Here is a 23,656-nt window from a genome sequence, read left to right on the forward strand (position 1 = left end):
CGTGGGTGAGTCAAGCCCACGGCTGTACGGTGGGCTGGGCCACAGTGACCTATCTCCCACGGCCGCCACGCTCGTTCCCCGAAAGCTGCACTGAGAATCCTGTCAGGGACTTTGCGCTGCCCTACCCATCTCTTGGACTGCCTGCGAGTGGGCGGGTCAGGGTTAGAAGTTGATGGGGGGGAGCCGGGGAGTGGTTCCTTAGGCTAGGGCCTTGAGTCCTTGCACAGGGCGAGCAGGTGAAATCGTGGAACGGATTGCACGCCTCGGTAACTCCTTTCCCCGGTAATCCTTTGTGGTTTTATAAAAGGTAGAAAACTGTAAGTTCTGTAAGTGCCTGGCACCTTCAGTGTCATCCAGAAATTAGTTTTAATGCAAACTGCAGTTAGCTCCGATGTACGCAGCGCCTATTCCCTTTTCAAATTATTATCATTTGCAGTGCTGAGTGTGGTTCCCAGGGCGGTTTCTGGTATAGTGAGCAAGTGCTCTATCGTGGAGCTAGCCACACTCCTCACCCCCCACGCCCCCATTATCATTGCCTTGTGTTTTTTCAGTACTAGAAATTTAACCTAAGGCCTTAGGCATTCTAAACAAGTGCTGTACCACTAAACTGTATCCCCAGCCCTTGTTTTACTTATTAGTGGAGACAGGGTCTCATTAAATTGCCAAGGCTAACCCTTGAACTTCCTTTATAGCCCAGGCAAGCCTTAAACTTTCAATCCTCCTTTCTCGGGTGGGGGTGGGATGTGTACCACTTTTGTTGTTGTTGTTGCTATAAATCGTAATTATCTGACAAGGAAATCAATGGTTTTCTATTTCAGGGGCAGCTCGCAAATACCATATTTGAATGTGAAACTTTTTGGTTTATTTTCATATTAGTAAAATGAGTTTCCTCTGGTTTCGTAGAGCAAAATTAGCTGGTAGCAGAACTGAAAAAGAAAGGGAAGCGACTGCCTCTGTTCTTGTTTGTAACTTGGGCTCTCTCCACCAGGAAGAAAACCCAGACAACGATCCTGTTATAGGAGTTCACACACACACACACACACACACACACACACACACATACACACACACACACACACACAGAACAAAAAAATACCAGCATGTCGTGTTCCACGCTGTTTAAAATGAGATTAGTTCATTTGGACCTCAAAGGAGCGCCACCAAAGGTTTCGTATCTGTCTGAGGTAAGGACTCCCTTCATGTGTAGGTAAGCACCTTTTACTCTGTGTAGTGGGCACTGGAGACACAACCTCGAGGACCCTGTGTAGGCATTTCAGGCAGATCGGGTGGGACAGGTATTCTTGCACTTAGGAGTCACAGAATACTGAGTGTTACACAGCTCAGATGGAAAGGTATCCTGGAGCTCGGGAGCCAAGGACTACCACAGGCCCCAGTAAGCATAACAGCTTACAGCCATGCCTCAGGGAAAGGCTTCCCCAGTGTATCCTGCTCTGCTAGGGTCTTCCAGCTGGGGATGTTTGCCCAGTGTAGCAGTTTTGCTCCAGCAAGAGAAGGTTTCTCATGCAAAGTTGCTACAGTTCAGTTCTGCTCCCAGGAGTGGAGAGCTGAGTGTAACAACTTTGCTCTGCCAGGGCAAGGCTTCCCAGACAAAAGTGTTACAGCCCTGCCTGCTCTGCTCTGCTACAAAAGAAGGTCTTCACCCAAAGCTCATCTGAGGGGTTTATTGGAAGGGAAGAATCTAGGAGAGTGGCTGCCCCTCTGCCAGAGTGGCAGAGGACAGCCGGGTAGCATGACCAGCCACAAGCTGAACAGACATAGGGTTTATATAGGGCATCCAGGGTGGGGATTGGTCAGATTTCAATGCTGAACTCACATTAGCTAGAGCTCCTGCTCAAGGATTGGTTAGTTTTCTGCACAGAGTTATGGTCAGATTTGGCTCTGTTTTAGGGCCAAAGTGTGTTTCTTTCTCTGGTCCTTTTTAGCCTTTTGGCTCCAATTTTAGGGCCAGGGTGCATTTCTTTCACTGGCTCTGATTCCAGGGACAAAGTGCATTTCTTTGGCACTGGTTTCAGGGTCAGGTTGCATTTCTTTAGCTCTGGTTGCAGGGCCAAAGTGTGTTTCTTTGGCTCTGCTCAGGGTGTGTTTCTTTGGCTGGTCCTTTTTCCCTACACCCTGGGTCAGGCAGGGTGGTGACAGAGCATGGATTTTTCCATTTTCTCCCCTCAAAGCCAGACAGAACAACCAGGATAGCTCAAAGAACAGAAGAAACCACGATGTCTTTGTTGTGGCTGAATTGTGCCCACCAAAAGGATAGTAAGTTCAAGTCTTAGCACTTAGTGCCTGTACCTATGACCTTACCTGAAAATAGCCTATGGGAAATTAGTTGGTCCATGACCAATTAAGACGAGGTCATACTAATAAAAATACTTTGACCTTCTTCCCTGTGTATCATACTGTGATTAAGAATCCTGGGGCAGGGAGATTCGCCCCGGCTGTCTAGTGAACCTGAGGTGATGGCACCATATATGAGGTTCAGAAAAGACAAGACAGTGAAAGGTCAGGGCAGTGAGGAGTGATGAACCTTGGAGATGGAGGAAGGGGCCACGGGCTAAGAGGTCCAGATAGTCACTAGAAACTGAAATTCAAGGAAATGAAAATTTCTCATACAACCTTTGGTTAAAAAAAAAAGAGAAAAAAGAAGAGCCCTGTTGGCTCCTTGACTTTAGCCTGAGCAACTGTTATACTCCTAGATTTGAGAACTGTAAGAGAATAAATTTATGTTTTAAGCCATGAAGTTTATAATAATTTGTTATGACAGCAATACATTAAACAAACTATTTTTTTAATCTCAAAAAAAAAAAAAAAGGATGAGGTCATACTGGATTTCTGTGAGCCTGAATAAGAGTGTTGGTTTAAGGGGCTGGAGAGATGGCTCGGTGGTTCAGGGCACTGGCTGTTCTTCCAAATAACCCAGGGCTCAGTTCCCAGCACCTACATAGCAGCTCACCACTGTCTGTAACTCAAGTTCCAATGGATCTGACTCCCTTATACAGCTCTACGCACAGGCCAAATACCGATACACAGAAAGCATATAGATCCTTATTTGGAGATTGATGGCTGTTTTAAATATAGATAGAGGCTTCCTTGTTTTGTGTGTGTGTGTGTGTGTGTGTGTGTGTGTGTGAGAGAGAGAGAGAGAGAGAGAGAGAGAGAGAGAGAGAGAGAGAGAGAGAGAGAGAGAGAGAGAGAGAGATCTCAGACCAGGAAAAAAAATTCCCAATTATTTTGTATAGTAGGCATGAACAGGTTCTAAAACTCCCAAAGATAGGGAAATTCCTACCCTTAACATAAAGATAGGGAAGGAAGTGGCAAGAGAAGGAGAGGACAAGCTTTGAGACTTTGAATCCTATCTCTGCACATTCCCCCCCCCCACCTGCTTTTCCTTCCAAGGGATCTCCAGAGCTGCTCCTGGTGTCCCCCTGCTGCTATGGCACACAGGTTCTTGTGCGTTAGACCCTCTGGCCTGGCTCCGGGATGACTCTCCCAGCTGGTACAAGTCCTCCCGCAGCTGAACCACCAGAGTCCATTGTTCTTCGGTAACAGCCATTTAGTGTCACATTACACTCCTGTGCAAAATAGATATGTTCCTAACCAAGAATTTTTTCTGCAGGCATCAAATGCACATTCCAGATTTAAAGTCTGTAGGAGAGAAATACGAGTGTTGGCTCCCATCCCTCTCCAAAACTAGAAAGGAGAAGAGTGCGCACTTCATCTAAGTCCTTTGTTGTTCAGATTGACACTTTTTTTCAACACCCTGTTTCCCTCCAGGTTTTTCCCCTGTTCCATGCACTCGGTGCAAATGGACTCCTCATTGAGTATGAAGACATGTTTCCCTATGAAGGTCACCTGAGGCTGCTGAGGGCCAAGCATGCATACAGGTATCAAAGCTAGCAGAGGATGCCAAGTCGGGGGTGAGGGCCTCCAAGAAGAAAGGCCTGTACAGAACTATGGGTGGGATACTTGGAATCTAACATTTTACATTTCTATCTTTCTAAGTGTATATCTTATATAAGTTGATTACAAAATTTAAGCATGTAGTCTGGTATGGTAGCTCACACCTGTAATCCCAGAATTTGGGAGGCTGAGACAGAAAGTTAAAGGCCAGCTTGGGCTGCAGAGTGAAATCCTGTCTCAGAAACAAAACCTGCAGGGCAGTGGTGGTATAGATTTTAATCCCAGCACTTGGAAGGCAGAGGCAGGCAGATCTCTGAGCTCGAGACCAGCCTGGTCTACAAAATGAGTTCTAGTACAGCCAGGGCTACACAAAGGAGCTCTGTACAAACAAACAAGCAAACAAATAAAAAACCTAAAACACTTTATAAACACAAAACATTAGAGCTGGAGAGATGGCTCATGTGTTAAGAGCACTGCGTGCTATTCCAAAGGACGTAAGTTTGTTCCCCAGCTTCCACATGGTAGCTCACAACCACCTGTAACTCCAGTTCCAGGGTCCAGTACCCTCTTCTGACCTCATCACACATTAACAAGTGGGTGTGGCAGCACATGCATTTAATCCCAGCACTTGGAGGCAGAGGCAGATGGAGCCCTGTGAGTTTATGGCTAGCCTGGTCTACAAATTGAGTTCCAGGATAGCCAGGGCGGTTACATAGAGAAACAAAACAAAAAAAAACACGCAAACAAAAAAGGTGGTATACAGATAAATGCAGGCAAAACACTCATACAAGAAAGGTTTTTTGTTTTTCTTTTTTTATTTAAGTAAAACATGTAGAGGCTGGAGAGATGTCTTTGTGTTTAGGAGCACTTACTGCTTTTACAGAAGATCTGGTTTTGGTGGCCAGTACTCATGTAGTGGCTTACAACCACTTGTAACTCCAGGGGATCTGATGCTCCCTTCTAAGAAGCCTCCTCAGGTTCTCAAATACACATGGTGTACATACATACACTTAGCACACACACATGCTGAAAATATTTTTTAAAGTAAAACATGTGCATTAAAGGTAATCAGGAAACATTTAAAAGAGAAAATAAATGTCTACTCTGACCCGACGGGGAAGAGTAAGAAGTCATGGGGCAGTTGAGACTGGGCTACAGCTGCATTTATGGCCACAATTGGATACTTTTCCTCATGTGTTTGTATGTCTGTCCTGTGTGTTTGTGTGTGTGTGTGTTTGTGTATGTGTGTGTGTGTTTGTGTATGTGTGTGTGTGTGTGTGTGTGTGTGTGTGTGTGTGTGTTTGCATTCACATGTGTATGGTTGAATGGGTACAAGTACATGAGGAGGCCTGAAGTTGGCATCCCAAGCCTTATCAGTCTCCACTTTATTTATTGAAGCAGCATCTTAGGTAGAATCCAGAACACACCATTTTTGGCTAATCCAGCAAGTCAGCTTGCTCTGAGATCCCCTTCTGTGCCCTCTGAGTACTGGAATTATAGGTGGGCCACTGTGCATTTACCTGGAATCTGGGAATCTGAGCTCTAGTTCTCTTGCTTATGCAACAGGCATTTCAACCACTGAATGATCTCTCCCCAGTTTCTCACAGTTTGATTTTAACCTTGGAATGCACAAGCAAATGGGAAAATACTACACCTGTCATAGAAATCAAGATTAAAACAACTTTGCAATGTCATTTTAGCTACTGAATTGGTGAAGCTGGGTATGCAGCTCGGTGGTCGAGTGCTTGCCTAGAATACGTAAGATATTGGGTTTGATCCCAAGCAGGTCACGGCAGTATAGATGTGGTCATTGATGATTCTCTAGTTAGGCATGGTGATAGCTGCCTATAATACTAGTCTTGCCTGGCTCAGGCACGAGAATGGACTGCCATCCTGTTTCAAAAAATCCCAAACAAACTAAAGACAACGTTCTGTGATGGCGGGAAGAGGAAAAGCAAGCCTCCTGCTGCTGGAATGTGCAGTGGCCACCATGCTAGAGGGCAGTATGGCAGTTCTCCGGCACATCTGTACCTGTGTGGATTTGCCCTCTCTCTGTGCTCTGCTGCTTTCCAGTGAAGTGGGGGATAGGGGAAGCTGAAGAGACCCTTTCTTAGGTTCAAGGCTGTACAAAAGCAACTGAGCGATAGACAAATTTTGCTCTTGGGTCAGTCTGCCAACCCCTGTTGTGCAGGATGACTCAGTGGCTAGTTCATGTAAGATGCAGAGAGGAAAAAAAGGACTGGACTGAACTGACACAAACCTCTGTGTACTCTTTTCTATCACCCCAGCCCCTCTGAAGTTACAGAGATCCTGCGCCTGGCCAGACTCAGTGAGCTGGAAGTTGTTCCCTTGGTGCAGACATTCGGACACATGGAGGTAAGTGGGAGGAGTGGAAATCCCTAGTATAGGTGTGGGGTTCAGAGACTGGGCTTGGGCTCCAATGTGAGGCAACAGGGCCTGACAGGGCATAGGCAGCAGCAACTCTGTGCTGCCTGAGCCTGATCTCAGAAGCACCAACCTGTAAGCAGCCAGAGAACACAACTGTCAGGACAGCTTTGCCGGGAAGGAAGGAAGCCTTCCATTTTCTGCCTGTGTCTTTCTATTAGTATTCAAAATTATTTCTCATATGTGAGACAAATGAGAAGCAAACATGGTGTTGATTTAATCGCTTGCAGGATGCAACTGCATTCACTCCTCTAAAATTAAAAAAAAAAAAAAAAAAAGGACTGGAAAGACTAGGACTGATAAGAGCACTGGCTGCTCTTCCAGAGAACCAAGGTTTGATTCCCAGCACCCACAAGGCAGCTCAAAACCGCCTGCAGCTCCAGTTCCACAGATTCCTAACCTAATAAGCAAAACACCCATGCAAGTAAAAAGAAGGTAGAGATGCACAGTGGAAAATAACTTACTTAGCACATGCAAGGCTTTAAGTTAAAGTCCAAACACCACGGAGGGAGGGAATGAGGAGGAGGGGAGAGAAATAGGGAAGGGCCTCCAGAAGGGATGAGGGCTGCTGAGGAACCAGCTAGAGGGTTTAGAGCTCAGCTCAGGCAGAGTGAAAAGCTACTGCCCTGTAGGCTCTGAAGATTGTCTTAGCTGAGACATCTGGAAGAGACCACCCAGCTGTCCCTCAGATACACTGTCAAGCTAAGCAACATAAGCTTGGAACTGTTGCTGAGGACATGAAGGGGACTGGGGTCTGTAAGCATCAGCTTCCCTCTGTCCTTGTCTCTCTCCACAGTTTGTGCTAAAGCACGCAGCATTTGCACATCTCCGTGAAGTGGCTCTCTTCCCCAACACCCTGAACCCTCACGAGGCTGAGTCTCTGGCATTGGTAAAAGACATGATTGACCAGATTCTGGAGCTACACAGGGGTGTCCGGTGGCTCCACATTGGCTGTGATGAGGTGAGTGCCTTTCTTCTCAAGGTCTGCACCTCTTTTCTTCAAAGCCACCCTGTCCCGTGTCATGACTTCTGTCTTTTTTGAATTTATTTATTTGCTTATTTATTTTATGTGTATGGGTATTTTTCCTGCATGTATATCTGTGGAACATGTCTATGTGTGCCTGGTGCCCCTGGTGGGGCCAGAAGAGGGTGTCTGGATCACCTGGGACTGGAATTACAGATGGTTGTGTGTGGAAACTCCAATTGCTGCGCCACAAGCTAGGTCCGAGGTATCAGGAAAAGAGAGACCAGACGTACAAACTGTTTGTACTAAGAGAATGCATGTGCTGCCTTTATAGCCAGGAGAGTGTGTATGTGTGTCTTCATTGCAAGTGCTAACAGGTCTCTCCCTTGTAGGAGGGAGGAGCTTTTTATACAAGCACAGTGGAAAAAACCCCAGGTAGAAGAGATCGTTGTTTTCCTCCTGCTGGATGTTAATGTCAGAGGGTCAAGGCCAGGGCAGTAAGCCAGGACTAGAAAACAGGAACCACTTGGACTGGAAAACAAGTTGTACTTGTAGGCTGACCAGCAACTCACAGAGACCCCATGGGGCTGGGGCCCAACAGTTGTGAGCCACCTTGTGGGTGGTGGTAATCAGCCTCCTCTTTGTTTTCTTTTGATTTGGTTGGTTTAATAATTTAAAAAATTTTTTGAGATGCAGTTTCATTACATCACCCAGGCTGGTTTGAACTTTTGATACTTCTGTCTCAACTTACTAAACCTTAGAATTATAGGCATGTGCCACCATGCCAGGCCCTATGGATTCTTTTAAATAGAGAAATAGTCCAAATACCAAAGAATAAAGGTGGGGATTGCCAAAGAGATAGTTCTATTTAGGGAACCATTCTAGATGACGCCTCTGGAGAGGAGTGTCACTTGGCATAGAGCAGTCCTGCATAGCCCAAATAAGGTACCCTGTGTACCAGATGTCACTACCATCTAGAACAGGCTTCTTTAGCTCCTCTTCCTGCAGGGACAGAGCCAGTCCCAGCCATGAGCAAATCCATGCCCTTCCAGACTGCCCTAGCCAAAGAAGTGCAGTTTGAGGTGTGGAGAAGAAGAAAGTGTTGTGTTTGTATCTTGAAGCACTATTTGGGAAAAGTATTCCCCTGGGGTATCTTCCTACCTAGCCTACCCAGTGGCTAGCTCTATCCCTCTGCTTCTCTGGCTTGATTCCAGATGTGTGGGCAGGACTGGAGAGGGTCTGAGACAAACCCACTGCCTGGGTTTGTAGGCATTCAACCCTGAGATTTCCATTTTTCAAAGGAAATCAGAGCTGGACATGGTGCCTGACACCTGTAATCCTAGCACTTGGAGGCTAGGGCAAGAGACTTGCCATAGATTTGAGACCAGCCTGGGCTACACAGTGAGTTCTAGGTCAGCTTGGGCTGTGGTATCTCAAAATAAGGAAATCTGAAAGTAAGGTATGATGATAATGTACTTGTAATATAGCAACCTTTACAGCATAAGGAATTACAAGCCAAACTAGGCTACATGAAACCCTACCTCCAAAAAGAAGAAGGGGGGTGGCTAGAGTGATGGCTCAGTGGTTACAATTACTGGCTGCTCTTCCAGAGGACCTATGCTCAGTTCCCGGAAGCTCACAACTGTGTGTGACTCGGTTCCAGGGGATCTGACACCCTCACACAGACATACATGCAGGCAAAACATCAATGCCCACAAAATAATAAAAAGAAGAGGAAAAGGAGTAATAATGTAATCTATAATCTATGTGTGAATCCCTGTCTCAGGAAAAAATGTATGTGTGTGTGTGTACATGTGTATGTACATTTCACAGATGGAATTACACTACACGTTGCCTTCTGTGTCTGGCTTTTTCACTCCCATTTTGAGTGTAGGACAAGGCCCATCAGCATTCACACGTGTCAGGAATAACCATGGCACAATGAGACTCATCCACATCCACCCTTCAGTGAGTTAATGGGGTTGTCCTGCTTCTTAGTGACCTGCGCAGAGCTGCTTAGAACCCACAGGTGAATCCAGTCTAAGAAAGGCAGTCTTCCTGTGGAGACTGGGGAAGCTGAGCTTCTTTCTTAGTCTCCTTTGTATTTGCAGCAACCCCAAGATTCAGGACAAGCGTGAACCCTGTGGATGTAAGGATGGCAACAGATGCAATCCTATCTTGTTTCTTCCTCCTAGGTCTACTACTTGGGCGAGGGAGAGACCTCAAAACAGTGGCTACAGCAGGAACAGAACAGCCACGCAAAATTGTGTCTGTCCCACATGCAGGCAGTGGCCAGCCATGTGCTGGCGCAGTACCCTGGCACAACACCCTTGGTGTGGGATGACATGCTACGGGACATCCCCCAGGAACAGCTAAAAGGTTGGCAGGGGCTGTATTGATGGGGGCTTATATGTGACTGCCCAAGGCCTCAAGTTCCAGAGGCCTTGGCAGTGAGCTCTTAATGTGTTCTCCAGTGAAAATACTGGGTTTAGTCTGTCTCCTCAAGTCACTGTACAGCCTTGCAGGAGTGTGTACCAGAAAATGTGTGGCTACTGGAGGCCCAGAGGGGCCATGGGAGTGTCCAGTGCTTCTGTAAGGGTTAGCCCCATGTGCACTCTGTAGCCAGCTTGTAGATGCTAGGGCCAAAGTTCACACTGTTCCAAAGCTTGGAGATGAAAGCTGAGGAATACTTTCCCTAGCCTGAGAGACAGCACTTAAATGCCTAGCTCCACTGAACACTGAGGTTTAGTGCAAAGATCCAGGGCCAGCTGTACTTACGCTGTCTGAGGCTAGTGTATGTTTTACATTAATGAGTTAGAATCAGCTCCTGTTAGAGATGTCTTCTGGTTGTTCTTCAGCTTGGAGAAGAGCTTAGGAGTCCCTCCTCATAAAAGCAGGCAGCTACAAACACCATTTGTAGCTCTGGTGTTTATGACCAAAAACCTAGCACAGCTGCAAGCTGTACTTAAAACCCGCTAGACCTGAGAAAATGGCTTATGTTCCCACTTTAACATTAAAAGAATGTGCCAGAGGTGAGCACAGTGGCATATGACTATAATCTCAGTACTTGGAAGACTGAGGCAGGAGGATTGGAGTTCAAGGCCAATATGAACAGCAAAGTGAGACCTCTGTATAAAACAAATATGTCTAAGGAGCAGGGGTGTGATCTGAGTGGTCCTGCCCACACTCATAGCCTTGCTTTGTTGACAGCATCTGGGGTGCCTCAACTGGTGGAACCTGTGCTCTGGGACTATGGAGCTGACCTGGATGTCCACAGCAAAAGTCAGTACAGGTTGATCACGCTACATTCCTCATGGTGCATGTGCCTGCATGATTGTTTCCCAGTCCTCCGTGACCCTGTAACCTGAACTGTTCAGCTTGGGAATACAGGCACCTCATTAGCTTGGCTGACCAGCATGGAACAGAAAGGCCATACAAAGCCTCCTGTCCTGGCATGGGATCCTCTGCTGGCTCCAGATCATCCCAGGTTCTTTCCAGCCCTTCCCAAAGTGTTTATTCCCCATGAGTGATAAACTACAGGCCTTATGGGAATGCTTGGGGTCTCTCTCTGCTAGGATGGTCATGACTCTGGGCTGTTCTGGTTAGGCTGTGTATTCAGAGTCTCTGTGAAAGCTGTTCATCTGCTTGTTCTCTTGCCTAGTCTTCCTCATGGGAAAGTACCAAGAGTGTGGCTTCCAGAGGCTGTGGGCTGCCAGTGCCTTCAAGGGGGCAACAGGGGCTAGTCAGGCCCTACCCCCTGTTGAGCATCACATTAGAAACCATGAGCAGTGGCTACAGGTGGCAGGCAGTGGGCCAGTGGATAGTCTGCAAGGAATCATCTTAACTGGCTGGCAGAGGTGAGCTCTCAGAGGCTGGGTGTGGGGAGCGGGGGACAGTTCCCATCATCCGTGATGGCAACCTGTCTAGTGTTAGCCTTGTGCCTTCCCAAATCATGCTCTTCATGCACTCATGGCTACCTCATTAACTCTACTGAAGACGCACTGGAGTGCTCAGAACCACAAGCATGCAGCCATCTAGTCTCTGTGGTCTGCATATCCCATGAGTGATACCATATGTCTCATATGTAGCGGGGCATGAAGATTAGTCCTGGTTCTTTTAGGATGTCACACCCTTTGAAAAATAGGATGAGCCCAGTCTTTGGTTCTGGCCATTACCTAGTGTCAGGTTCCAGCGTTTGAGCTGGACCAGTTGAAGCTGACACCTCCACTAGGAAGAACTGGAAAGGTGTCCAAAATGGCTTCAGTACATGTCCACTGGTTGGCTTCAGAGATGATTCTAGATGGTTCATGAAGAATTACCAAGCATTTGCCATTCCAGTAGTGTGTTGAGGTGTGGGTTAAACCAAGACTCACAGAGTGAAGCCCTTTCTATGCCTTGTAAAGTGGCTAGTGACTCACAGAGAAAAAGGGAAACTGATGGAGGTGATGTAATCACTGGCCTCTGGCTCTTCTATTGGCCTTTATCTGACACACTCAAGGAACATCTCTCTAGCTTCTTACAGCTGAAGATACTGAGACCAGGCCAGAAGGAGGCACTCTGCCCAGCACTAGAGGGATCAGATGCCCACTCCAACCTGTTGACCTCCTGGGGCCTTGGGGGAAAGCATGAAGTGGATGGATAGGATGCAGACCACAGGAAAGGCCTCCAGAAGGCAGACCAGTACTAGAAAAGAGATAATAAAGGCTCTGCAGATGCTCTATCTCCAGTGTACACTAGAGTGGACCCAGGTTCTCAGAACCTATTTCCCCTACACAGGCTCCTCCCTGGGGCACCATAATAAACCTACGTGGAACCCACTGTAAGAATCCTGAACCAGCTAATAGATACATCAGGCTGCCCATAGTGGTCCTCAGCCTAGGAACCCCTCAAAAGAGGAGAAAGAGTACCTCAGATCAGAGTGTTATCATCATGCTGAGATGAATGAGGGCTGTGGAACTAAATACTCTCCTTCTGGACATAGGTACGACCACTTTTCTGTGTTGTGTGAGCTGCTCCCTGTGGGAATCCCATCCTTGGCTGCCTGTCTACAGTCACTTGTACATGGTATGTCTCAGTCAATGGTTTTAGGCCTCCTACCTATCCTTAGCTAGACAGGAAGAAAGAAGGCCAAGTACTGGTTTCCCTTGATCATTGCCCTGCTCTGACTGGACTGTAGTCCTTTACAGGGGAAGAACACTAATATTTCTAGCCTGTTTAATTGCTTGTCTGCCACTGATCTAGGATTGTCTGAGCCTCAGATAGATTGGGAAGTTAGAACGGACGTGCCCCACAGATTCAGAAAACCTACATAAGAAATTCATGCCACAGATGCAGATGCAGATGCAGAAGGTTCTCTTTGCTGCCTAAGTGCCCTGAGAGTTGTGAGGCAGACTCTGCAGAACTGGGTGCTCCCACTGCTCAGAGCAAGTGCAGGCAGTGGGGCCTTGGTGAAATAAACCATGCCCATTTGAACTATGGCTATGTAGAAATTTACAATGCTCAAAGGATGCCTACATGGGAAGAAGCTCCCCCAAAAAACATTTTAACAGCCATGGGGTAGAGGAAAGATGTAGAGGTGGTCTTGTTTTAGTTTTTTGCTGACACAGTTGTTCATTGTAAACTGTCTAGAATGTACAGAAAGACAAGGAAATAAGCAGACAGCCCTAACCAATACTGAAGAGGCATTGGTGTTAGTGGTGTTGGCTTTAACTCTTCCTGGCTTTTGAGAAGTGATTGTACTGGGACCTAAGCCTCCCAACACCGAGCCAAGAACTGTCTGTCAATGGCTTCCTGTGACAGCCTTTTGTGCTGACTTGGAGGTGTGCCTGCCCTGGTCTCACACCCTGGCAGTTTGTTTCAGGTGCTGTAGAGTGTTCCGCTCATGACTGAGCCTGGACACTTGCACATGGACTGTGTAGTGAGGCCAAGGGCTCATCCATACAGTGTTGCCACCTACAAGACCACTCCTATTTCCACTCCCTGATCTTTAACAAATGTCTTTCACATGCTCAATGAAAAGCAGCCAGCTAGCCTGGCTGGGGCTCCCCCTGAGATGCTGTGCCTTTTGCCCATAGCACCCAAAGCTCAGGAGGCCTCTCTGACCACTTCTGCCTGTGGATGGTTTCAGGCGGCTTTGGTGAAGACGTTAAGCTGCGAGTGGAGCACTTCCTTGGGGTTTCAAGCCTGGAAACAATGGATCCTGTGAGGTAATACCATCCTACCTGACATTCCCCTTCCCTCCCTCCTCTGGGGACCACCATTCTCAGTGTTGACTCTCTGGCAGTGAGGGAGCTGCCTCCTTCCCTGGCAGTGACATCTATGCCCTCGTCACACAAATTAGTCTCCACCTGCGCAGCTCTGTGGATATGCTTCTGGAAAGGAACAGGTAAGCGACCCCATCTCTGTCCTGGCATTGTTCTTTACAAAGGTTTTCTAGAAAGACTTCTAAAAATTTCTACCAGATTCTTAAGTTTTCCCCACAGCTCACTCCTAGCCACTACCGGCCCACTAACACTGTCTGGATTTGCTCCAGGTTTGTCACTGGCTGGTTCAGCCCCTACCATCGCAGGAGGAAGCTTATTCACCCAGTTATGATCCAGCACATACAGCCAGAGGCACTCAGGTAGCCACCATCATCACATCCTCCCAGGTGTTCAGCCTCTGGGACAAACACCCTGTCCCCTTTGTGAACACACACTGTAGCAGTACAGTGTTAGGTATGGCAATACAAGTTCTCCAGGTACTGTATCTGTAGATCTTGGATGAATTGATAGGCCACTGCTCAATAACACTGACCCTAATATTAGCAAGAAGCTAAGTGATTCCTGGCCTGTAACAGATAATCAGCCACATGCCCAGGCTGACCCACGGCTCATCTTTGGAATCAGGTCACCTAAGGTCCGTTCTGGCTCTGTAACTCCCCGCTGAGGCCTAGCCGAGCACCTGGTGCCCTTTTGAACGGAGCCCCAGGCAGTCTGCACTGTCCTCTTCTGGTTCAGGACTCTAAGCTAGGCTAATAAGAATACACTTGCACTGAGTGCAACTTGCTGCCAACAGTACAACCTGTTCATGGCTGTGAGAAAAATGTGACCAGTCATTCGTTTTCATCCCAGTGGTAAACTGAGGCATGTACCAGTACTACTCTAGGAGCTGAGGACATGAGTTTAACTATGTAAACTTGGGACTTAGCAGGAATTCTCATCAAGTCAAACTCATGGCTGTTGTTGCCCTCAGCCTTCTGAGCAGGTGGAGCAACCTTGTGCAGCAGTTGGAGGCAGCCCTGTCGCTGACTTTCTACCCAGACACCATAGAGGAGTGGCTGGAGGAGAATGTGCTCCCGAGTCTGCAGCGACTGCAGGGTCTATTGCAGGACCTGGATGAGGCAGCTGCCCCACTGCCACCACCCACCAGCCCAGACTGGGACACAGGTCAGAACCCCTGAGGGGCTGGAGCTCTGGATATCAGCCCAGATAGCACCAAGATTCCTGCCTCAGTGCCCAGCCATGTGGGGGCTGTGGCCAGACTGCTCCCAAACTGCATAGTTACCTTGAGCAAAGCAGAAAACAGAAAAAGGCACATGGAGACTCATTTGCAATCTGCATGTAGAGCTTTATTAATTATGAAATAAAAAGACCAGTAGAAGCAGAAATCCTAACAGAAACTTGAATCAGCTTTTTACCATCCCCCTGACTTATGAAAAGGGCTTCATTCCTTCACCCAGGAATGAATCCCAGCACTGGGAAATACAGGAAGGGTATATGAAGGAAGGATATATGACAGCACCCAAGAGAGAGACTCTTCTCCCTTGTCTAAAGTACCTTAAGAGTCTGTAGGCAACAAGCCAAAAGCCAACAGCTGTACTCCCCTTTTCATTTGTGGAAAACAAAAATACTGTCTAACTTTGTCATTTAGAAAGCTCACTTTGGCATGTTCAAGGGGCTGATAACAGTCACTTCAAAGAAGACCTGTTAAAGGTTCTGGCCTAACTACTCCTGCTCAGCCTAGGTACAGTGACCTCAAGACTGCCTTGACTTTGTCTATATAACTCCTCAGTTTTCCAGTTCTACCTGGCCAGGCTTTGGGGAGGCTGTGTGCAGACCAGAGGCCCACAGCTTTCAGGCCTGGAAGCCAAGCTGGAAACTGTGTGAATACAGTACTTTTGAGGGACTTGAATCCACTCAGAAGAAAACTAGAAGAGCAGAAAAGAGCCATCAGCGGCAGGTACCAACTTCTGTTAGGAGAGCCAGTAGCCCCGCACTGGCCTTGAACGTTCTTCACTCCTCACTTCTTAAGATTGGGATTTACAGGGGTGTGTCTCACATGTCTATCTTCTTTCCAAGGCTTGAGAGGCTAAGACTCGATTTCTGTAAAGGAGCTCCCAGGTCTTAAAGGCTGCAGGATGCCAGAAGAGGTGGCCTTTCCTCCACTAGAAGCTTCTCTCAACCTGGGGAGAGCTTTCCGTTCCTAACAGCTGTGCTACAACACTGCTGGGACCTTAGACAAGTGGTCTAGGCAGGAACAGAGCAGTCAGCAGCACTCTTCTCTGAGAATTCTGCAGCCAGGCAGCACCCAGGCATCCAGCATTCCAAGATGTCTTCAGGGAAGCCCCTGACCACCAAGAATGTCCATTTTGAGGAGATATGACTGGGGACAAGAGACATCAGGATTTATAGCAATAAGTCGGCACCACTATGCACAGAGAGAGGGTCCACCTTACATGCATGTGGGTGTCTCACTCTCACTACAATAGGCTGGGGTGGCAAGACCTCTTGAAGGCAGGCAGGCACCTAGGCCTATGCTGAAGAAAGACTGGCATCTTGAACCTCAGATGCCCTTGCATGAGCTTATCCGAAACAGAGTAGGTTGCCTAAGCCAGAACTGCTGTCTGACTCTGGAGAAGAAGGCACTGAGTTCTGAGATCCTGCCCTCCTCTGGATGTAGCACCCACCTCCTGCATCATGATAGAGGCAGCCTTTCTGGGTTGTGGAAGACATCCAGCCCATGGTTCTGCAAAGCGTAGAAGCATAAACAAGCAAAAGGCAGGTGGTCCACACAAGAATTGCCCAAGGAGCCATAGGCAAGTGTCCAAGATCTGCCTGCATGCTCACAATTGGCAAGTCAGTTGGAGACATGTCAGAAGTGGGTGACATTTACTAGCAGCCATTCCACACTGTCAGCTCTGGTCACCAGGGCCATCAGCTTCACTGTCACTGCTTTGTGACCGTTCTGAGGGGCTCTCCAGGCGGTGCAGCTCCAAGAAGCTAGTGATGAGTTTGGCAATGGCTTCCACATCACTAGGCAAGCACCAAGAAAGCAGGTTACCATGGTAAAGGGTACAGTTCTATAACACACCACAAAAGACCCACACTGTCTCATCCCTACCACCTACAACAACCCCTGGGGTCCCAAATAGGCCCAGTACTTCTGGCCTCAGTCCTTCTCTTAACAGACATCAACCTTGTTTTGTTGCCCCCTCCCTCAAAGATATCTACAGCAAAGCTGCTCCTAAGAGCATACATCTTTCCTCCAGCCCCATGTTCCTGTCTACAAGCATTCAACTCCTCCCCTGCTGCCCTGAAAAACACTAAGGGATAGCCCAGTCTTGCTCTACACCACCCTTACCTGCGTCGGCCCATGACTGCACTCTGAGTAAGGGGGTGGGAGAAGCCTGTTGCAAACCGGAGTACCACAGTGTAGCCCTTCCCAAAGTAACGGACCTTTTCCTCCTCCACATTCACATCCTGGATGTCTCTCAGTAGGACCACCACTGGGGACAGAAGGATTTGCAGATGAGTGGTCATCCCTATGCTCTCACCCTATGCTGTAGAACAGCCTGTTTCAGGATGTCCAGCTCTGCTCAACAGTAGGAGTGGCATTAATGACAAAAGCATTTGCTATTCCGCATTCTAGACTGTGAATCCAGAATAACTTCTGGATAAGGATACACTCAGGAGACTTATCCCTCCTGCAGTTTTAGGCAGAAGCTGGCTGTCCTGAGCAATCTACAGCAGGGATCACTAAGCCCAAGCTGCCATCTTCATGCTACTTTTTGCCTGATTTTACCGAAGGCTGAAACACCTATCTGGTTCCAGTGGGGTACCCTGTCATTTCCTTGTACAGGAAAACCATTGCCTAACTCATGCATTCCCAAGAGCCACTGGAAAGCCTATTTCATCCCATTGCCACAGTGGCATGGGACTGACCCTGTGGCTTGCTATCTGTGGGGGTCTGGCTCTCAGATGTGCCAAGGCTCCCAACAAGCAGCCTGGGGGAGTTCAGCCAGTGCACTAACTCATCCCAAAAACCTGCTCTGGTCTTCATCATCGGCTGTATACTGCCACATTCGAATGCTACACTTGGCTGTATACTGCTAGCACTCCATGATCTTGGGGCCTAACTCCTTGTGTTAAAGCCTGCTGAGGGTCCTATGGGATGCACACACAGTTACTTGCATGTTTGTAATGTACAATGGCTGGGCTGAATACACAGGGAAGAGACCTATGAGAACCTTCTGTTACTTCACAAGCTAGCTCACAAGCCTGGAAGTTCAAGGATTGAGGGCTTCCTCTGACCATCTTCTCACTGCCAGACTAGTATAGCTGATAGGAAACAGGTACAAGACCTGGGTCTTAGAGAGGCCAAGTGGTCCCTGAAGAACAGGATGACTCCCTGCTAGTCTGCTTGGCACAGTGACCCAACCTCAGAGAGCTAATGAGGTGTTTCCATGCTTCCTGATAGGCTGAGTCTTTAAGTATGCAGGATGGGGTATCTGCCTGGATCCCACCCTGCAAGCTGGGATATGTCTGGGGATCCCTCATTCCTTGAGCAAGCAAACCATCCAAACCTCCCCAAGCCCTCACCAAACTGCAACTCCCCACATCTTACCTTGGTCATGGCCTGCTCTGAGGAGAGTCAGCAGCTTCTTGTAGAGGCTGAATGTTTTTAAGATGACCTTCCCAGTGCTCTTGTTGAAAATGGCTTCCTGCAAACCAATGTATGCTGACCACACACACAACTCCAGGAAGAGGGCCAAGCCATTACTGAGGCATCATCCCCACCCACACTGGCACAAACACTCAAGATGCCCAGTGGAAATCCAACCCCCAATGCCTCCACGGCTCTCTTCCAGAGCCAGCTTCTGTGCCTGATCTCTTGTATACCTGTGGGTAAGGGGCACACGAGAGAAAGCAGGCGGAGTAGGTGCCCTTTTCTCTTTGCATGAAAATGAGACCAGGCAGGGTATCTAACTCAGTGGTAGAGCACTTTCCCAGCAGGTTTGAGGCCCCAAGTTTATCCCTCAGTACTGGGTAAATAAAAGAACAAAAGGACAGGTTGGCAATGAGGCCACTAAGCAAAAAGCAGAAGCCCAGGCCAGGCAGCTTCAATAATTCTAAAAGGGCCCAGGCTAAGGGTAGCCAAAGGCTACCACCTGACTTCTCCCAGTCTCAGTTTCTGCTGATTTCTTTCAACTATTTTAGGCTGCAGTGAAGTCCTGGCTGGTCAGAGGAAGCCCCCAACCCTTGAACTTCAAGGTCTGGAAGCTGGTCCAACTGAGTTAGCAGAATGGTCTCACAGGTCCCTGCCCTGTGCAGCTAGTCCAGCCCAGGGACAATGCAGACTTGTTGACACAACCCCAGAAAAAAAGGACTTCTGGGAGTTGAATGTGGTGCTTCATGCCTATCAGAAAGCTGAGACAGTAGGCTTACTTTTGAGTTTGAGGCAAGCCTGCAGAAGAATACACAACACAGAACCTTTGTGAAAAAAGTTATGAGTAGCTTCTAAAAGAGTCCAGAATGTTTCAAGCTAAGTCAAAGGCTGAGTCCAGGTGACCCAGTGCCTCTGGACTAGGACAGATGCTTTCACATGGGAAGGTGCTACCATACCATCTTACCTCCCAGTCCTCCAAGTTCTGTACAGCCACAAACAGGCAGCCTGTGACGTAGAAGAGTTTCCAGCCCAGACTATCTGCAAGCAGACATAGTATATCAACCTATTAGCTAAAGGAGCCAAAGTGATGTGTCCACAGGAGGGTCCTTCCAGCCCAGCCTTTCCTTCTTTCAGCTCAGATTACAGGCTTAGTCAACTGTGTTCCTATATCTGCCTGGGTTGTTGGTGACATGTGCATCCCAAACTCTGCCTAAGTCCACCTAGGAGATAGGTAGATCTATATACCCTGTCATGGAGAGTAGGACATACAATTTCTCCCTGTAGCAAAGTGGCAGGCAAATAAATGCTAAAGAGCTTCTTTCCGAGAGTACTTTATAACAGGAAGAAATTTAAGGTGCAAGACATGGACTAGAGTCATCTCTCACACAAGGCATGGCAGAGGCCACCCCAAAAGCCGCACACACCAGGAATGCCACTGCTTTTTGTTTATTTCCAAGTACAAGGAAGTTGATGGGAATAGCATACTTTACCTCCACTATAATAGGCAGCAGCCAAGCCAGTGGATAATATTCCTGTGGAGAGAGAGGGATTACCTTGTCAAGGAGAGTCCCACTTCTTCACAGTGCTATAGCCCCCAAAAGCAGGCCTGTCTCACAGCAGGACAGCTTTTTCAGGGGCAGCAGGTAGAAGCTACCTGGTGCAGGGTTAGTGACACAGCCAAGAAGTTTGCTTAAAAATGGGGAGCGGGGAACTGGAAAGACAGTTTATTGGTTAAGAATATATACTATTGCAGAAGAACCCAGTTCAGTTCTCAACACTGTTGTGGGCTATTTTATCACACAGTGTAAAGATGTGTCATTGTGATTGGTTTAAGAAAGAGCTGAATAGCCAACAGCTATGCAGGAGAAAATAGGCCAGACTTCTGGGCAGCGAAAGCAACTTGGGATGAATTTAGGCGCTCAGAGACCCTAGCAAGATGCGGACCAAATCAGACATACAGATGGAAGAGAGATTAAAAAAAATGTCATGGGAGCTGGAGAGATGGCTTACTGGTTGGAGCACCAGCTGTTCTTCCAAAGAACCCAGGTTCAATTCCCAGCACCCACATGGCAGCTCACAGCTGTCTGTAAATCCAGTTACAGTGGAATCTGACACCTTTACACCAGTGCACATAAAATAAACTTAAATAAATTATTTACAGAAAAAAGCCTCATGGCAGAATGTAGATGAATAGAAGTGGGTTAATTTAAGTTATAGGAGCTAGTTGGGGACAAGCCTAAGCTAAATGCCAAACTTTCATAATAAGAAATTTCCATTTCGTTTATTTGTGAACTGGCAGCCCAAAGAAAGTCCACCATTTGGCACCTGCAGGCCATTCACAACCTTATGTAACTTCAGCTTCAGGGATCTAACACTCTTTTGGACTCCACAGGCACCTATATGCACCTGCACAGATCCTTACATAGATATACATACACACATAATAAAAAAATAAACAGGTTATTGTTTCCATGGAATTCACCAGCCTTGTCTGCAACCAAATGAAAAATGCAAATAACCCAGATGTCAGTATTGCCTACATGTGATGAGGAACGAAGATAGGACTACACAGAGATGACACAACACAGAGTATAACACACAGAACGTCATGAGGACCTTCACGAATCATAAAAGACAGACTACAGAGAGGCTGCTGCTGAAGTCACAGCCAGTGCCTCACCTCAGACTCTGTACAGCCTAGCCAACACAAGTGCAGCTGTCCCTGAGATGCAAGAGACTTCTGATAGGCAGTGATGGGGGAGAGAGTCCAGGAGGCTAAACGCACTTATGAAGGGGACGGAGACAGGGAAGAAGAGAAATGTGAACCCATGATCACCTGTCACATGGAAGAAAACCTAGTGACCTCAAGAAAGCAAATAGGCTGGGAGTGCATGTCTGTTAAAAGAGCTTGCCCAGCATGCAAGGGGACCCTGCATGTCATCTGAAAGGAAAGGCACATCAAGGTTAATGAAGCATGCTTTACCAAGGTCTTATATTGAGAAGAACCTCCAACAGAATACAGAGAAACTGTTCACATCACTTTTAAGATTTGACTTGGGAAAAGCTGAGAAACCTTACCGACCAGCAGGGACCAAGACCGGATGCCTGGAGCCCTCGTCAGATGGAGGCGGGTGCTGGTTCGTGTCTCCACCTGCATGTACATCCCTGGAACCTGGGCTTCACTTCACAGCAGACCCGGCTGGGAAAGACACACGGATGAAGCCTGCAACCACTGCACACAGGCACCACCTCATCAGTCTGGACAGGAGGCCAGGGGAAGGTGCACAGCGACCCTGAACTCCTTTATCCACGAGACCGTCTCAACTCACAATTATATGCGGGCACAGGGACTACACAGTCCAGAAAGTGAAGCCTGGTCTCACTTCCAAGTCACAGTCATATCTGGGAATCCTTTCCTTAACCGAATCCTCGTCTTGAAGTTGTTCTGTTAGCCCCCAGGCTTCCGGCACCTTACCCGAATCTTCCAGAAACTCCTCTTCCCATAAAGAAAGGGAACTGAAAGTGTCACTGTATCTGAGTTTCTACCATCATACTAACTATGGCCCAAATGCATCCGAATTAATGGGACACTACGGCAAGACCCCTGGAGACAACGCCCAAAGCCCCAGTCTTGAGTGGCTTAGATACCCAAGAGCATCGTACCCTACATACTTTAAAATCCTAGTTGGGCACACAACTTGCCACCCTCTGACCTCAGTTACCAACCAGCTCCACAAGAGGCCCGTTATGCTCGCTCCTCCAGAGTGCACACGCCCAGTTTGCTCAATCTGCCGTGCGCCCGATCCAGGTCCGCAAGCAATGACCCGCACAGGGCACGAACATGAGAACGGAAAGCACTGCGAGACGGAACCAGAAAAGCTTTGGGACACACACTTGCGCGGGCTCTAAGTGACTCGTACCGAATTAGCGGGAAGGGACTAGGGAACAGCTTCTCGAACTTCCGGACTTCAGTCCCAAGGACTTCCGGGCTAAGAACCAGGTGGGCACTTCCGAGGGGTGGAGACTGAGTAATTACGCATTCCGGAGTTGTGCCTCTGTTTCCGCACTCGCGGGGGCGGGGCCTGGCACTGGAGGGCGGGCACAGTCGATGGGGCGCCTGAATTTAACCTCCGACCTGCCAAAGATAGCATCACTCACGGGCGGTGTTCTACCATGCAGCTTGTCGCAGTGGCTTAGGAGCCTTAGTAATGGATCGGAGTCTATTTGTTTATTTATTCATTTTGTTGTGGTCCGAGTCTCTGAATCAACCCAAGCAGACACTAGGGGTTAACTCATGGCAAGGTTTAATACGGGGCAGCACAAAAGAAACCGGGTGGTGGTGTTGCACACCTTTACTCCCAGCACTCAGGAGGCAGAGGCAGGCAGATTTCTTGAGTTCGAGGCCAGCTTGGGTTACAGAGCGAGTTCCAGGACAGGCTCCAAAGCTACACAGAGAAACTCTGTCTCGAAAAACCAAAAAAGAAAACAGAAGGGGTGAAGGGGATGGGGCCGATGGATCAATCGGACCACAGAACAGACTCTGGAGCTGAGCCGCCACACCAAATGCCAGTTGAAGCAAGTATTTAAGCCAAAAACCCACATTTGTTGCCATGTTACAGTTACAGTTTTCACTAATAAGGATTTAGAGATTAGGGGCTTCCTTGAGTGTTCATCACTGTCAACACATACAATGCAAGCTTTTCAGTCCAACCAATCGGATTCATTTGTTTCTTCTGTTGTTAGGAACAGCCATCTAGAGAGCTAAAGATGCATACCGACCATTTCTACAGTTTAAGGAGGAGGTTCTCAGCAACTGAAAGGTTCTCAGCAACTCTGGGGCTTGGGAACTTGAACTCTGTTTCACCCTACAGGTAAAATGGAGTCTGAAGTCAAAAGGGCAATAAATCTGGGCAAGGTGCTTTTGCCTATTCCCTTTGTCTGTCTACCATCTATCTATTTGAAGTGCTTTTGCCTGCTCCCTTCAATTTATCTATTTGTTTATTTATTGACTTAAGGAGACAGGGTTTCTCTGTGTAGCTCTGGCTGTCCTGAAACTCCCTCTGTAGACCAGGCTGGCCTCGAACTCAGATTCACCTGCCTCTGCCTCTCGAGTGCTGTGACTAAAGGCATGTGCCACCATGGTTGGTTCTGGAGTTTTAAGGAAATGATAAAGAGGTTATACTAGGACAGCAGGGGAAACACTGACTACCTGGATTGTACAATTTTACAAAAGATGTGAAATAAATGAAGTTTGAAGAGGTTTTCATTATAGATATGAGGGAAAGCACAGCCAAAGGCTTCTGGAAGAGGCCAGAGTGAACATGGCCAGCAGAACAGACTGAGCCATGAGAGGAAAGAGAGAGGGGCAGAGCAAACGAGGAAGAGAAGAGAGGGAGACAAAAGAAG

At 47.8% G+C, this 23,656-nt stretch overlaps 2 protein-coding genes and 1 long non-coding RNA gene across 9 annotated transcripts; 2 read left to right on the plus strand and 1 right to left on the minus strand.

The window, feature by feature from the left end:
* The first annotated feature begins 148 nt into the window (after positions 1–148).
* On the plus strand, positions 149–14,972 carry Hexd (hexosaminidase D). Of its 2 annotated transcripts, XM_005069779.4 has the most exons (12): positions 149–1,184; positions 3,790–3,899; positions 6,204–6,291; positions 7,157–7,321; positions 9,520–9,703; positions 10,535–10,606; positions 10,986–11,181; positions 12,306–12,388; positions 13,452–13,530; positions 13,608–13,709; positions 13,857–13,946; positions 14,558–14,972. In XM_005069779.4, the coding sequence occupies exons 1-12, from the start codon at positions 1,101–1,103 to the stop codon at positions 14,763–14,765; spliced, it is 1,461 nt and encodes a 486-aa protein (XP_005069836.1). In that variant the 5' UTR covers positions 149–1,100; the 3' UTR covers positions 14,766–14,972. The 2 variants fall into 2 exon arrangements, with proteins under 2 accessions (XP_005069836.1, XP_021082655.1); XM_021226996.2 differs by lacking the exon at positions 13,857–13,946.
* Positions 14,912–22,994, minus strand: LOC101831565 (cytochrome b-245 chaperone 1). Of its 6 annotated transcripts, none has more exons than XM_013113296.3 (7): positions 22,171–22,994; positions 21,329–21,449; positions 19,741–19,782; positions 19,215–19,288; positions 18,209–18,305; positions 16,946–17,090; positions 14,912–16,617 (listed from the first exon to the last, which is right to left on the minus strand). In XM_013113296.3, the coding sequence occupies exons 2-7, from the start codon at positions 21,411–21,413 to the stop codon at positions 16,497–16,499; spliced, it is 564 nt and encodes a 187-aa protein (XP_012968750.1). In that variant the 5' UTR covers positions 21,414–21,449; positions 22,171–22,994; the 3' UTR covers positions 14,912–16,496. The 6 variants fall into 6 exon arrangements, with proteins under 6 accessions (XP_012968750.1, XP_012968749.1, XP_012968748.1 ...); XM_013113295.3 differs by having other exon boundaries at positions 21,329–21,482; XM_013113294.3 differs by having other exon boundaries at positions 21,329–21,482; positions 21,977–22,185.
* LOC110340859 lies at positions 22,129–23,178 on the plus strand. Its single transcript, XR_002382688.2, has 2 exons — positions 22,129–22,250; positions 22,994–23,178. It is a non-coding gene; the product is annotated as an uncharacterized LOC110340859 (long non-coding RNA).
* Positions 23,179–23,656: the final 478 nt, after the last annotated feature.

Source organism: Mesocricetus auratus, unplaced genomic scaffold, assembly GCF_017639785.1.
Source record: "Mesocricetus auratus isolate SY011 unplaced genomic scaffold, BCM_Maur_2.0 Super-Scaffold_100007, whole genome shotgun sequence".
Classification (NCBI taxonomy): domain Eukaryota; kingdom Metazoa; phylum Chordata; class Mammalia; order Rodentia; family Cricetidae; genus Mesocricetus; species Mesocricetus auratus.

Excerpts from the sequence above, each read along its gene's own strand:
- Hexd (XM_005069779.4), top strand. The coding sequence starts at position 1,101 with ATGTCGTGTTCCACGCTGTTTAAAATGAGATTAGTTCATTTGGACCTC. Across the intron at positions 1,185-3,789 it reads AGGTTTCGTATCTGTCTGAG|GTTTTTCCCCTGTTCCATGC; the intron begins GTAAGGACTCCC and ends GTTTCCCTCCAG. Across the intron at positions 7,322-9,519 it reads TCCACATTGGCTGTGATGAG|GTCTACTACTTGGGCGAGGG; the intron begins GTGAGTGCCTTT and ends TCTTCCTCCTAG.
- LOC101831565 (XM_013113296.3), bottom strand. The coding sequence starts at position 21,413 with ATGTACATGCAGGTGGAGACACGAACCAGCACCCGCCTCCATCTGACG. Across the intron at positions 19,783-21,328 it reads GTCTTGGTCCCTGCTGGTCG|GAATATTATCCACTGGCTTG; the intron begins GTAAGGTTTCTC and ends CTCTCTCCACAG. Across the intron at positions 17,091-18,208 it reads CAGAGCAGGCCATGACCAAG|TGGTGGTCCTACTGAGAGAC; the intron begins GTAAGATGTGGG and ends TTCTGTCCCCAG.